Here is a 14,929-nt window from a genome sequence, read left to right on the forward strand (position 1 = left end):
TTACGATCTAATTGCTCTTGAAGGTCTCCCACCTCCAAATTGTAGCTCCTTGGGGCTTAGGATTTCATGTGGGCATTGGGGAAGACAGAGACATTCAGAGATGATCCTGCAGGGTAAGTATTCCTGTCTCTGTGTGATAGGTATAAAACATGAGGCCTCAAGAGATTGTCCTGCCCAGAGCCACGGAGCTGATAAATGCTAGAGCTGAAGATGGAAGCTAGAGAACATACTCATTCCATTCTTTCCCCTTCCTTGCAGATTCTACAAGGCTATAAAACTGGGGTACAGAGTCTGCCCCGGCCGCCGCCGTGATCTGGTTGGCTCTTTGGAGGCTGCTAATGGTCACTCTAACATCCACTGTATTCCCAGGGGAGGGAAATCATTGGCCAGCCTGGTCAGTGACTCACATGTCTGACGTGACCCGGCTAATCCCGTGCTCCCAGATGCACAGTAGGTTGTGGGAGCTTGTGTGATCAGGATACTGGCAAGGCAGGTGTTGGCTGTGTTAGTGGAGGGCTGTTGTGTGGTGTGATGTGTGTGAATCTGTGCACGCACATAGAGCAAGCAAGCAGACCACGGAAGTTGTAACTGAGATTGGAATTGTTTGTCTTCTTTTGTTTGTTCAGCACGTAGCCTGCCTTGTCCTTCGGTGCAAAGTGAAGGATGTCTGTGGAGCCATTTTTAGTGTGTAATAACAAAAGTATGCCACTGAGCCAGTCTGCTTTCTTGTTAATGAAGTAGTGATTGTTTGAATGGTGTTCACCTCTTTGCTCCATGTGGCAAGTGAGAGTATTTCCTTCCAGTCCATTTTCAGTGTGTTCTGTTGCCACACCATTTAACTCCATGCCAAATTGCAGTTGGCTCCATTCAGCTCTGTTTACTGAGGAGCCTGGTAGTGATTAAATGTCACTGGGTACACCAAGAATACAAAAGTAATTAACCTGAAAGGACATGTTGGAGTAAGGGTCAACAACCTCTTTAGCCCATGGTGCCTCTGGCAATCCTGAGCACTGTGAGGTGTTGCTGGTGGGGCGGGCGAGAGGCCCGGCGAGAGTGGGAAAGGTCCAAGAGGCAGAAGTGATAGCGTTGTCCTCGCACTTGGCTGAGATGGCAAGTGGGATGGGGCTGGAAAGCTGGTGTTCATCATTTCCTTATCAATTAGCTCTCTGACCTGTAATTTGTTTGAGAGGAGAATGACCTCGGCTTGACTCTCCCACCAGCAGCTCAGCGCTGGCAGGTGGAGTACTGTCTCTGTTGCCCTGAGTCGTCATGAGGCCTGCTTGGTGGCTCAGCCAGTCCTTCCAGTGTGCTGTGCGGTTTGTCAAGCCCAGGCGTCTTCAGAGTTGTCACATACAGCTCTGCTTGAAGTAGTTTCTTTAGAAGGACATGAAATCATAACTGTGTTTCTGTATCTATTTGTTTCCATTCCTTGGTATGCGGAAGTCATTGTCATCCTGAAAGGATACTGATGCTTTATGCTGCTTTACATGTTTAAGATTTGTTTCATATGTAGGTAGTCGCCTATGACCTTGAAAGTTAGCACATGTAAACCTCTTCCCCCGACTTTTTTTCCAAGTGATATTGTTCTTTCTCCCTTATATTTGGCACTTTTTTTCTTCAGCTCTGTGTAGTACTTGCCACATAGGGGACAACAAAAATAAGAGGCAATAGGGAGGGTTTTTTTTTCTCCTTCTGCCACATGCTTCCCTGGGGGGTGGGGACATTTCAGGGAGCTGCCCAGGGTCACTGTTCTGCGAATGAACTGCTCAGAAAGCCCACTGGCACCTGCGCTCTGCCCATGTGGAGTCTGTGGTCCGATTTCATTGAGACAGGTTTCTCCCTGCTCACCGACAGCTGATGAGCCCATGACTAACAGGCAAGGAAAAGATAACCAGTGGACAATGTCCTGATGGCTTATCTTATTTTAAAATAAAGAGAAAAATGGTAGACTGGTTGGTACATTTATTCACTGCATGCCCCTCTGGAGCAGGCCTGCCTTCCCCCGCCCCCCAGGGAGGAGCTGTATCCTTGACTAGGAAAGGGAGTAACCAGCGTCTATCCCCTTGGACTTGGCTCTGCACCTGACAGCATTCTGACCTTTGCTTCGGGCCCAGTTTTATTTTCTTGCGCCATTTCCAGTGTAGTCCTAAAAGTTGTCTTGCCGCTGTAACACTTTGATTTCCAAGGTGCAGGTCCCCTTTTATGTACTTTTGGATATGTGTGCGCACACACACACACACGTATTTCAGCGATGGCTGTGATATTAAGCTCTGAGGATACAAGGAAAGAAGACACAGTAATGCATGCCTTGTACAAATTCCAGTCTCCAGTCTCTATAAAATGAAAATAATACGGGGACAATAAGATGTATAAGTACATTAAGATTTGTGCTCAAATTGGGTCTGGGATCACATCAGGCCCTTGACCCTTTGAGCCCTAATCAACTATGTAAAGACCATAAAAAAAAAATTAAAAAGGTTTGTGTCTGTTTATTCATTAGCTGATCATTGAGGCAGGCACCAGATTGGTTTACCTAATTATCAAATCAGGGGTGGTTTTTTGCCTTCAGAGAATATGTCTGGTCAAGTGAAATAAACACTCAAAATAATAGTAGTATTTAAAATGCTGGGGCGGGCTGTGATAAAGGATTTTAAGAACTAGCTTCCCTTGGGTATCATGGCAGGTGAAATCTTTCTGAAGAAGTGCCATGATAAGATGCTAGCCAGGCACGGCCTGGGAACAGTTGTTGGCAGAAGTTTTTAATGGTTCTCGAGAGTACAAAGGCTTGGGATGTCCAGTAGTCTGAGAAAGACTTTTAAGTGAGATTGGAGAAGGATGGCAGGCGGATCAGGCCTCTGCCTTCAACAAATGTTAGATGCGTGAGTGCACAGTTGAGCTTCTGTTGTAACTTCGAGAACTTGTACATCTGTGTTATCTAATATGGTAGCCATAGTCACTTGGTATTTTGTTTTCATTTTTACACAATAAATGTTTTTGATTTGGGAGACGCGCAGTAAAATTCTAGCATCAGGTTACTCGCCAAATGCCCCCACTGGCTGGGCTAGGTCTGGAACGTGCTCTCAGTGTGCCCAGAGGTCACAGGACCTGAATTCTGGAGCTGTCACTACTGCTTCCCGGAGTCTGCGGCAGCTGAGATCAGGAGCTGGACCCGGGCATGGCCTGTGGGTACCTGAACGTGGGGCGCAAGTAAAATTAGACCGCTAGGTTCCTCACGTTCCTTCCCTCCCCAGCGTGCAGCTGTCAAGCTCCAGAAATGTGGCCAGTTCCAGAGTTGCTGCGCTAGAAGCATAAAGTGCATGTCAGGTTTTGAATACAAAGAGCGTAAGGTGTCTGCGTAATTCTGGTACCGATCATAGATTGACAGAACTTTTGTATCCGTGTGATACATGCACAGTTGAAGTTAATTTTACTTGTTTGTTTTGCATTTGCAAAAACCTGGCTATTAGGAAACATAAAATACGTGTTTGCCAAGTGTTGTATTTCTGCTGTCAGTGTTTTTGGTGACAATGTTAACAGCTACCTTCAGGATTTTGTTTGTTAAGGCCAGTTTGGCTGATTACTGAAAACTATTTAGTTTTGTGGTAGTATGAAGACCTAGAGCTTCTGATTAGCAACCTAAAAACCGCTAGCAACCTCGGCTTTACGTTGATTATTGTTTGGTTCTGTGCTCCTCCTGAATTACTCTGATATTGTATAGAGTACATTTGCATACATAATACATAAAAACATATATGATGCTCCGTGCGGTTAATACTCTTTGGAAGGAAAAAGTGTTTAGCCTTTCAAATAGATTAAAGCAGTTTACTGGGAAGAAACCCAGCAACATGAAAAGACTTTCTTCTTCAATAAATTTTAATAGTTACTAAAATGGGGATTCTGGTCCATGCAAATACAGCTTGCCAGGTCTCAAAGCGTAGTCACTTGTTTTGTCTGAGCCACTACCCCACTTTGGCTTCTTTCAAAGCAGCCTGTAGACTTTTGTTGGTATTTTGATTCAATAGCATGGTGCAGGAGAAGGTCTGAAGCCAAGTCACCTTCCCACACAACTCAGGATGAACATTCCTGCCAGCCTTGCCCTGCTTTGGTTTCCAGGGCACACACTCATGAGCCTGCTTATGTTTGCCAGCAAGACTTAGTACCATCACTCCTAAGGCAGTAGGGCAGTAGGCCATGTGGGATGTATTTTACGGGTCTCCTGCTTAAAAACAAAACAAAACAAAAAAAAAAACCACAATAATTTTAGAAGAATGTGGTCAATGCATGTGACACTTATTTTACACAGAGTCAGCAAATAAAATTTATGGAAACAGTATTAATGAAGGCAGGGCGTTCTTGGTCAGATGTACATAACAGGTTAGGCTTTGCAAAATTTGAGCAGCTCCATTGCTCTGAAGGGCATGAAATGGCTATGGGGTAATTAGATGGCCCCCACAGTGTGTGCATTGTGGAGTTGTGTGCACTTAATAAATTTGCTTGCAGTCTCTGGCCAGCTGCTAATGCTGTGCCGTATCCTGTGATCAGGAGTGTAGTGGCTTGATGACTCGCTTGTGCTTTTGGTTCTTTTGTTAGTGGGGAGAAGGACTGGACTGTCCCCTGGCCTTCTGCAGTTGCTGCTGCTTGTGGCCCACAGCTTGGACCACATGCAGGCCTGATGGTTAGGACAGGCTGGCAGGCTGAGCTGCTACGTAATAGAGCCTGTGTCTCCAGCTTCAAGGTGTCCAGTTGCAGCCACTCAACTTGCCTTCCAAAGTAACTGTATTTAATGAAATTTCTGGTGCAGAGCCAACAGCTTCATTCCAGGAAGAGGAAATAGCAGTCAAACAACCTCAAGAGGACATTAAGATAATGTTCTAATTTAAAATCAATTTTATTGATACCTTATAAATTATTAGGGCATTTTATCCTGACCAAGTAGTACCGATTGCTGAGGCCATGGAAAAACAACGTGAATGACTGCATATTGAAGTGGTGTATTTTCTACTGCGTGGTGGGAACAATACGTAGGTCTCCGTAGCATTTTGGCTCCTACTAGGGAGCAAACGTGTGCTTCGTTCTCTGTGCGTTGTGGGTGTTCTCTGACACCTGCTGAGTGAGTCAGAGTAGACTGGGCAGCGGTTTCTGCACATGTCTAATAGGGACACCTCATCCTGAAGCCCTCTCCACATCCATGGTGTGGAACTTCACAGCGTGAACAAGTCACAGGAACCTTGGAGGGAAATCCTGCTGTTTCTTTCATTTTGCTCACCGGATAGTAGACTGTTAGGGAAGTTCAACAACCTTTCCAGGGTTCCACAGCAAACGGTAAAGTGTGGGCTTTGAACCCAGGGCTACAGGGTTTTTAATCACTTCCCTAACCAGCAGATCATATTTAAAAAAAAAAAAATTTATTGTGATGAGCAGTAAGCCTGACACCAGTGACTGGCTTTAGAGCCCTGCCATATTTAATGTAATTTAATCTAGCCTGCTATAGATTTAAGTTAACTTACACAGATTTGCATTATGAGTCACTTTGTGAGACTTTGTTTTGACTAAATAATAAGTGGACTTATATGCATTTTATGATACGCTATTTAATAGAATTTCAGTCAGAAATGCCACTGGTGAATGGACATGTTAACTTTATCTAGAGTTTTTCTTGCGTTGGTTTCTTCTCCAGGGATCTCATCAGTTAGGACTGGCCTAGGTCAAAGCCAGGAAGCCTCGGAGCTTCACCTGGGACTCACTCAATGTGACAGGGGCCCCAACACTTGGGCTGTTTCCTGCTGCTTTCCCCAGACCATCAGCAGAAAGCTGGATCAGAAAGTAGAGAAGGCAAGATTAGAACTGGCATCCACAGTGGAAGGCAGTGTCTGCAGTGCCAGCTGTTCTTGATATATCACAACACCTGCTCTTAACTCCATATTCCCACTAACGAATACAGCCCTTCGGGGGGCAGCAGCGATGGCTTGGGGACTTGGATTCCTGACACCTGTGTGGGAGACTCTAATTGGATGTCCAAGTCTTGGCTTCTGCTGGCCTCCGTGGGCATTTTAAAGGGAATGAGCCAGCTAATAGGCGCTCTCTTTTCTCTACTTCACAACGTTTAAAAAGAAAAATGTCAATGGGATGTGGTATCTGTTTTGTGTGCGTAGGTTTGTGGTACTGTGAGCTGCTCACAGCACCTGTAGAAAGACCACAGCCTTGAGGATGTGGGAGTGTGCTGTCTGGATGCCTGCCTGACTGCAGTTCTGCTTCCAGAGAGGATGCTTGGGGTCCTGCCCACGTTGAGCAGTGCCCTGGCTCTTCTGATTTGAAGAAAATCATGAACATTCATGTCTGCACATTGGACTTGGGTTTCTCCTAAGGGGTTGCAGAGGCTGCTGTGTTGGCAGATGGGTTATGGCAACAGTAAAGGCATCTTGCTCAGTTTAGCTTTTTCATCATGCTTTCCCCCATCACCATAAACAAGCTCGTTCTTAATTGTTACAGAGTCAGGCTAGCATTTGAGACTGCCCGGACTCAATGAACTGATTTATCATTTGTGCCGTTTTTAGAATGAAGGAAAGTCTGGACAGCCTGTGTAAGGAAGGGCACACAAGGACTTAGGAGTCCTGCTGCCCAGATTTCTCATGCTTCTTATCCCCCTTTTCTGCAGGTGGATTTACTCTTGGGTTCCAAGAGACAGGGTTTTTGAAAGCCATGGCTGATGAGCAACCAGCCATGGCAATTGATGGTGGCTGTCTCCTGGACCATTACACATATTCCAGCTGTCATCATTTAAGTGGGCAGGGATCTCAGGACATTGCATCTATGTAAATGGAAGGCAAATGAGTATTTGAATCAGATTAGAAACTCCATTGTGCAGGTGGTATTTATAGTCCTGCCTCACTACAGTATCAAACGAAAGCTTAGAGCACCTTAACATCTACACTAAGATTAAGTGCTATAAGAATTCCTGTAACACTTAACATGAGGTTTAAAATCGGAGGTCCACACTGGCTCACATTCTGAATCCTTGTAGTAATGGCAGTGATGGTACTACATTTGACCTTGCTGGGTTATGGGGCCCGGACCATGCCTTATGTTTTATGTAGATATTTTTTCTTAGTCCTCCAAGTGCCCTGGGGGTGTGCAGTTGAGGTTTTGTTATCCCAGTCTCAGACTTCAGAAAAGCTAGCATCCCTCTGGCAATACACAACTATTAAGTGGAAAACTCCAGACTCAGACCCCGGCAGTCTGACTCCAGGGAGGTACTCTTGCCTGCTATTAAAATGCATACTCCCTGTTATTAAAATTAGTTAATTATAACAAGACTGGTTCCTTGGGAAGGGGTGTACTTTATGGAACTCTTTCATATATGTGGCCAACTTTGATCTTGGAAGTCTCAGAGGAAGAAAGGTGGAGGTGTGGGCCCCTCCCTTTCAAGCTGCTGGAGGTGTCGGGAATTTTCCAATGAGTTTGGTCAGCAGCCTGGGTGAGCTCTAGTGTGGATTGTACACTGCATTGTGGACTTTTCTTAATTTAAAATGAAGACCTGAGGAGCAGCTGTCATTAAACCTTATATTTTGCTGCCGAGACTTAGGAATTTTATTTTAATTTTTTCCTTGCATTTTCCTTGACTCCATCCCCTTTTCTTTAATTAAGTCTTTAATTAAATATATTGCCTCTAAGAAAAGCCAGCATGATTATTTACCATTTCCAGGGCAGAGCTTTCTTTGCTAAGGGCTCACACTCAGGAGGTGTGACTCGCTTTGCGTTGGACTTTGCTTCTGACCATGGCTCCATTCATGATGATTTTGCTGATATGTATATATGCATGTTCAGACTAATGAGAAAAGGTTTGTGTTTAATGTTTCTGGATTTGTAGATTTATACAGGGTCATGGTGGAGTTCCAGGAAGTTTCTTACATATGCTAGGGGAGATATCTAGTTGAGGTTTTTTTGTTTGTTGTTTGTTTTTTAAGTTTATTTGAAAGGTATGATGACAAGAGGTTGGGATCAGGTGGGTGGAGAGAGTCAGAAGTGGCTTCCATCACCTGTTTCACTAGTTAAATCCCTCCAGCACCGAAGGCTCGGCCAGGTACTAGCCAGTAACTCCATCCAGGTGTCCTCTGGCTGAAAGAACGCCAGGTGTGTCACCTGGTGTCTCTGCAAGTGTCGTCAGGAAGCTGACTCACAAATACTGGGTCCCCAGGGCTTGAGTGCAAGCATCCAACATGCTGCTTAACCCACTGCAGCACCACCATGCTGTGCCCTAATTCAGCTTTTAAAGTCATCACAGAGAAATAAAAATAACCTTCTCTAGTAAAAGCAGGGTTTTTTCTTCTTTATCAGTATTTATTTAATCTCCGACTCACGTGCCCAGTGGAGCTCCAAGTGACCTTCCAGCAGCAGAAAGCGAACGTTGGAGATTGGTGATGAGAGTCTGTGCCAGGTCCAATTTGATTCCAGAGCAATTATGTTATTAGAACTTCGCTGAGTGCCCCAGTGCCCATTGCACAGCTTAACCTCTAAATGCTAATGATAATTAACTTACTGTTCTTCCAGGAAATTTTTTTTTCTATAGTAAACATGCAACTCTAATCTGTAGTAAAATCCAACAATAAAATGTTGTCTTTATAACCAGAAACATGCAGCTTACAAGAAGGAAATATAAAGTTGCAGTTGGCTTGTTGGCATAGTGGGTCAAGCTGCATCCCACATGGTGCTGCTTCACTTCTGATCTGGCTCCCTGCTATTCTGCCAGTGAAGACAGCAGACAATGGCTCAGGACTTGGTACGTGCCACTCATGTGGCAACCTGAGTGAAGCTCCTGGCTACTGCCTGTCCAGCCTTGGGTGTCTGCAACCATTTGAGGGGTGAACCAGTGGATAGAAGATCTGTGTCTTTAATGCAGCCTTTCCGATAAATAGATCTTTATATTAAAAAAAATTAACACAACCTCCTATAATTGCACATGTGTGCCAGCGAGCATAAATGCGTAAGTAGGTGTTAACATTTAGTGTTAAAATTTTATAGAAAATGTTTTATCATTGTTTAGAAATCCATTTTCCTTTTTCAATAAAATGTAAATAACTCTCGGAGTATGTCAGAAGCGAAAGGAAGTTCATGGCGCACAAATATTCAGTTTTCTTTTTTTTGTGAAATATTTGATTAATAGAATGAAGACATTTAGGGGCAGGAAAAGGTGAAAAAGAGAGACAGGTGCCAGATTCCCAGTTCCTTGGGGCAGCATTACCCATAGCTTACTCCAGGGAATGGTTCTCATGGAATGGTTCATCTTGGTCCTCTGAAAAGCAGTGTATATCGGATTAGATTGAGGTGTGCATACAGAGGAGATGTTCATTTGTTTGTGTTCAAAACATTTCTGGACAGTGCTCTGCTCACTGTGCCGCGTGCCCCTAGGAACCCACAGCCTGGAGTGGGAAGTGGCCCTGTAAACAAATAGCACTGCATTGATTGAAGTTCTCTGTCAACTGGGGGAATAAAATGTTACGAGAACAAAGAATGAGCGATGAATTCTGCCTCACAACATCTGAGGAAGCTTTCAAAGTGACATTAGAGCTACTTCTTAAGGAAGGGGAGGGTTTCAGAAGATGGATGCTGAATACAGGGCAATTGAGTAGTGAGAATAATACTGAGCGGTGGGGGGATAGGTGTGTAGATCTGTGGAAGGCATGTGGCCAGCGTGCTGTGTTGGGGCATTGATGAGGGAAAACAGCCATACTCTGTACTTGGGAAACCAGTCGTTGTTATAAAGAAGTTTAGAAAAAACGGTCATCTTTGAAACAGGAAGACAACCTGAGGAATCCAGAACTAGATGCGGGTTTCTGCATGAACTGTGGTCTGTAGTAGCTCTCAGCTGGTGTATTCTTGGGATGGACAGTAAGCCTGATTGTGCTGTCTTGTGCCATCAGAGCAATACAAAGCAGGAGTGGTGAGCCAACCAAGACTTGTGGCTCAGGAATGAAGTTTGTTATCACTGCAGATAAAGTTAAGACAATCTAGAAACAGTCTAGTTGTTTGCACAAGGGTTTGGCTTGTAATGTTTTGTTTCAGTTCTCTACCTTACAGAAAAATATCTAATTTTTTTTTTTTTTTTGCTGCTTCAGTTACATTCAGCTGTTGGGTCAGGGATAGTTACACTTTTGGTGCATGCAATTGGCAGAATATTTTTTATTAAAAGCCTTGAGAATCTGGCACTGCAGAGAAGGGTTTAAGAAATCTAACCCGAACAAGGAGCAGTTACTCATCTTCCTTTACCAACCTCATGTGACAGTGTTCAGCACGAAAGACAGTGTGGCTCAGCGGAAATAAACAGGGTTATAGAGCCCAAAGTGCTGCTATCATGTTGCCTTGAGTAATTAATTGAAAGGCTGTTTTAAATGTTTATGTCTTTATAGATGTTAATTATTACCCAAAGACTTAGAGCAAACACATGCACGTATACACACAGACTTAGAACGAGTACACACTCACACATATACATACACAAGTTCAAAGTTAGTCTTTCAGAGTTTGGTTTGAATGGATTTGATACCAGGCAGAAGCTGTAATGGGGGGTGTTCTTTGTAGACCTTTTGTTCAGATATTTCATCTCTGCATGGTCTTCTGAGTTCTCCGAGAGTCCTGCCATAGTGCCCTCTGCCAGGCCTCCCCCAAGCCCCTCCCCAGGGCAGTTCTACCCTGGGTCTGTGCCCTCTGCCAGGCCTCCCCCAAGCCCCTCCCCAGGGCAGTTCTACCCTGGGTCTAGCTCCCCGTTTCCCACGTGAGCTTTACTTACGTCTCCATTTTAGTTAGCGGGTTTTGGAGGGTAATCATAGCTTCTGTTGACACATTCTTTACTTTTCCACTGGTGATTTTGAAGCTTTCCTGTCATCTGAATAGGCCACCATGGCCTATATTTGTTCGCTGGGACTCATCTCTTAGCCACAGTGTTTGTGTTCTGTAAGAGGGCGCTTTCGTTGGAGAGCTGCCTGAAGGATGTGGCTTGTGCTATATGATGGCTCCTGGCCCATTGCAAGAGCCATGACCTTCCTTGTCCACTGCTCAGCCCCAGTGGGCTTCGAGAGAGGTAACAGGAAGTAGCAGGCTCATGAAAATGAGTAACTAACAAAGGAATAAAGTACGTTTCTCCAGGTGTTTTCCTGCAATTCTGTACCTTCCAGACCCTTAAGATGCGGAGCCAAGTGCAAGTCTGCAAATAGGGCTTTTTTGGCATGCCCACACCTTTTGGCTGCTCAGATCACCAAAAATTTTTGTGTTTGTTTGTTTGAAGAGTTACTAATTATCTTCTAATTTCTCTTCTATTCATAATTTCTTTTTAGAAATTTAAAATGCTAATGTAGCATTAGCAAGCAGCTGTAAAAAGAAATCTGAAAGCTTCCCTTTTCTCTCTACCCTTTTCCCTTGGGTCTTCCTTTCCCAGCTTCCTACAAGTACTCTCAGACTGCAACATGAACAGCCCCTCTGGACCAGTCTTGCTCTGCTCTGTTTGGAGTTCATGCTGTCCCCTACCATCTATGGCTCACTTCTTCCCCGGGTTCATCTCTGCCTCCCTTTTCTTGGTCTTTGTTCCTTATTTCTTTACAAGGGTGTATACTGATGAACAAAAGGAGGGGGTGGAGTGTTTAGTGTAGCACTTAAGATGCTGGTTCCAACATCCCTGAGTGTTTATTTGGCTTCCCCACCCTGCCCAGGCTCCTGCCTCCAGCTTTCTGCTAGTGCAGATCACAGGAGGCAGTGGTGGATGGGGAAGTGATGGGGTTCCTGTTGTGTCCCCTGGGTTGAGATCCTAGTGCCTGGCTACAGTCTGGCCCAGTGCTGTCCACTGCAGGCACTAGTGGAACGAAGCAGAGGATGGGAACTCTGCCTCTGAAGTATATAAATGTGTTGAAAATCAGAGACGTGTAATGGTTGTTGATTTCTCCACTCCGCTTGCTCTTCTAATTGCAGAGCTCCTCTGTGTCCCCGTCAGCCAGCTTCCGAGGCGCCGAGAAACACAGGAACTCCACGGACTACTCCTCGGAGAGCAAAAAGCAGAAGACAGAAGAGAAGGAAATCGCAGCTCGCTACGTCAGTTCCTCCTCCTTTGCTTTGGGGATGCCGGCTCTCCGCGCTCTGTTATCGTGGGCAGCTTTCTTCTTTGACCGTTACCAGAAACCCTGGAGAACACAGGATAAACAGTATCTTTCAGGAGAAAAAAATGCTTGACTACAAGCAAAGCTTTGTGGCCTTTGGCCAGCTTGAAGTCCTGTGTAGGCCTGGGCTTGTACCCGTGTGTATGACTAGATAAACTGCTTCATCAAGTGGCTTATAGAGGGCTGGGCTAGTCTGTCATTGCTTCTCTATATGAACATACATTTCCTTGTATATTTGAAGGTGTTTGAGTTTTCTGTGATTAACCAGAGATGTTAAAAAAAATGCAGAATCATAGGACAAAAATTGTTAAAATGCTTGGGTGAACTGAGTATCTAAAGAGTATTCCAGATTTTGTGGGGTGTCACTTCAGAGATGCCCAGAATGTCCCTGCCCGTGTGAGGGCTTGCTTCCCTTTAGGGTCTGTGCAGATCACAGGACTAAGGAGAAGCAGATGAAATCTGGATTTTCACTGTCAAGTTGTAACAGTATGACTACTTCTTCAGTTTTTAAAAAAAAAACAACTGGCAGACCGAACCATGTCCACCTGCAGGTTAGGGTTAGCCTAGGTGAGCCAGTACTCTGATAAGCCATCAGCAATTTTTTTTGGGGGGGGGGGGGAGCAAACATGGGACTCCGTTAGCCACCTCAGAATGTCATCATGAGATTAAGGAGTATAGTACCTAGTAAGCTCTTTAACCCTGATGCACCTTGTTTTTCTAAGATTTGCTGTGGACTTCTTATGTTGACCTGGCTAAACGTGAGCTGTGTCTCTGGGCAGAGGCAGGAGATGATGCTTCTCACTTGTCCTTGCAGGATAGCGACGGTGAGAAGAGTGATGACAACTTGGTGGTTGATGTGTCCAATGAGGTATGTTTGCGGCAACTCTTACCTTCCTTCTCTTCCCCAGCTTAGCAAACGCTGCTGTCCAAGCAACTTGTATCCCAACGTTCTCGATTGCTAAAGGGAGCCACTTTTTATGTACGTGGCAAATTTATGATCATATGACAATACTAAATAGTGTAACATTTGCTCAGCCTCCACACCAAGTATTTTTTATTGGCAATCTCAGTGAATTGTTAGACTCTATCCTGGAACGTGTTGCGTGTCTAAGCTGTTCAATGCTTTAGTCAGCAAAGGCCACACTGAAGACCCGCCCCCGCCCCTCCGGCCCTGTGACTGTGCTGGACTCCGTGGTGTTCTTTCCCTAGGACCCCTCTTCCCCCCGAGGGAGCCCTGCACATTCCCCGAGAGAGAATGGCCTGGACAAGACGCGCCTGCTCAAGAAAGATGCCCCCATCAGCCCCGCGTCCATTGCGTCTTCCAGCAGTACTCCTTCGTCCAAATCCAAAGAACTCAGCCTTGTAAGCTGCCCTTCGCCTTTGCCAGTCCCTGGTTTGACGTGGTTGGGTTCAATTTTAAACTTTTTAGAAGTGTTTGTATTCACATTCTGATTTCTGGATGTAGGTATGTGTCCTCTAAGTGACCAATGCGTTTTCTAGCCTGTTGGGGGTAGGTGTCTTGTGAGGTGTTTTACACGAACAGTGGAGAGGGGTCCTGGAACAATGAGTGAAATGTGTCTTACGAAAGATGAAAAATAGGTGTTGGAGTTGCAGAGTTGGTTTTGTCACCAGTGGTTTATGGTAACTTTAGCTTGGGCCTTGGATATGATTTCGTTGCTGGTTTTGTTTCAGTTACCAAGCTACATATGACTGTAATAATTTTCTCTTCCTATCTAAGAAGTAATCTGTCATTTGCAACAGTCTACCTTTGAGCCAATCACGAAGCAGAAGCAGATCGCTCAGGAGTCAGCATGATCTGCACCCCCTCTTCTTAGGTCGTGTGTAGTTAATTTGCTGTGGAGCAACCTCTCTTCTCCTCACCAGTTAGCTCCTTGTTAGAGAGAGATGAGAGATGAGTTTAGTTGTCCAAATAGCCTTTTGAATTCACAGCTGTAGGCAAGGAAATTCCTCCATCTGTCCACAGATGAGAGGGCTCTGACAGAGGGCTAGGTTGTTTGCCACCTTTGTTTGTGACCTTCTACTGCCCTGTTGCGGCATGTTCGGTGTGCTCAGAGTCTGTGATGGTTCTTCTAATGGATCCTGAAACCGGGCAGCCTCTGCCAGGAACCCAACTCAGATCCCAGAGTTTTAAACCAAAGCCATTAGCAGGTTCTCCAGTCAAGGTCAAGGGTGCTGTAGTTTGTCAGCCTTCTCTAGCCTTTGTCTGACAGCCTAGCTTCCTGGAGGTGATGGCTCTCTGAATTCAAGCTTATGTCTTCATTGATTTCCATGGTCCTAAGGAATTCCTTGTTTCTTTGTTAGCTCAGTTTAATTAATGAGAGTAGCAGCTCAGGCTATGGAATCTTTTGGACTTTTTCTTTTTTATCCTTTTTCCTTTGCTGGCCTTTTGAATGTTTAACACCATTATTAAAACCATGTTCTAATTGCTGGTGCATTTCATGGCATCTTTTGTCAGAATGAAAAGTCTACCACTCCTGTCTCAAAGTCCAATACCCCCACTCCACGAACTGACGCTCCCACTCCAGGCAGTAACTCCACTCCCGGACTGAGGCCTGCACCTGGAAAACCACCAGGAGTTGACCCCTTGGGTTAGTAAGAAAAAGGTTTTTCTCTATGTTTGCGCTTCTGTTTAAAGAGAATCTAAAGCAATTAAAAACACTAATGAGCAATTCAAACCAAGCTCCTGGAATTCCCCAGGTCTGGTGCATGGTAAATGTTTAGTGAATGAAGGCTTGAATGACGTTGGAAAATGTTAAAATAAGTTTGTG

General features: G+C 44.9%; 1 protein-coding gene across 24 annotated transcripts in view; it reads left to right on the forward strand.

The window, feature by feature from the left end:
* The window catches only part of TLE4 (TLE family member 4, transcriptional corepressor), a 130,450-nt gene that overhangs the window by 98,951 nt on the left and 16,570 nt on the right, over window positions 1–14,929 (forward strand). For 14 of the 24 annotated variants that reach the window (XM_040988804.1, XM_040988828.1, XM_040988818.1 and 11 more), the window contains 4 exons: window positions 11,956–12,075; window positions 12,955–13,008; window positions 13,350–13,502; window positions 14,617–14,749. In XM_040988804.1, coding sequence (XP_040844738.1) covers window positions 11,956–12,075; window positions 12,955–13,008; window positions 13,350–13,502; window positions 14,617–14,749 — 460 coding nt within the window. Of the gene's footprint in view, window positions 1–4,038; window positions 4,051–9,211; window positions 9,219–11,955; window positions 12,076–12,954; window positions 13,009–13,349; window positions 13,503–14,616; window positions 14,750–14,929 lie in introns of all 24 variants that reach the window. The other 10 variants (XM_040988821.1, XM_040988812.1, XM_040988813.1 and 7 more) reach the window with 6 other exon arrangements.

The sequence above is a fragment of the Ochotona curzoniae genome, unplaced genomic scaffold (assembly GCF_017591425.1).
Source record: "Ochotona curzoniae isolate NIBS_2020 unplaced genomic scaffold, NIBS_Ocur_1.0 contig_50, whole genome shotgun sequence".
Classification (NCBI taxonomy): Eukaryota; Metazoa; Chordata; class Mammalia; order Lagomorpha; family Ochotonidae; genus Ochotona; species Ochotona curzoniae.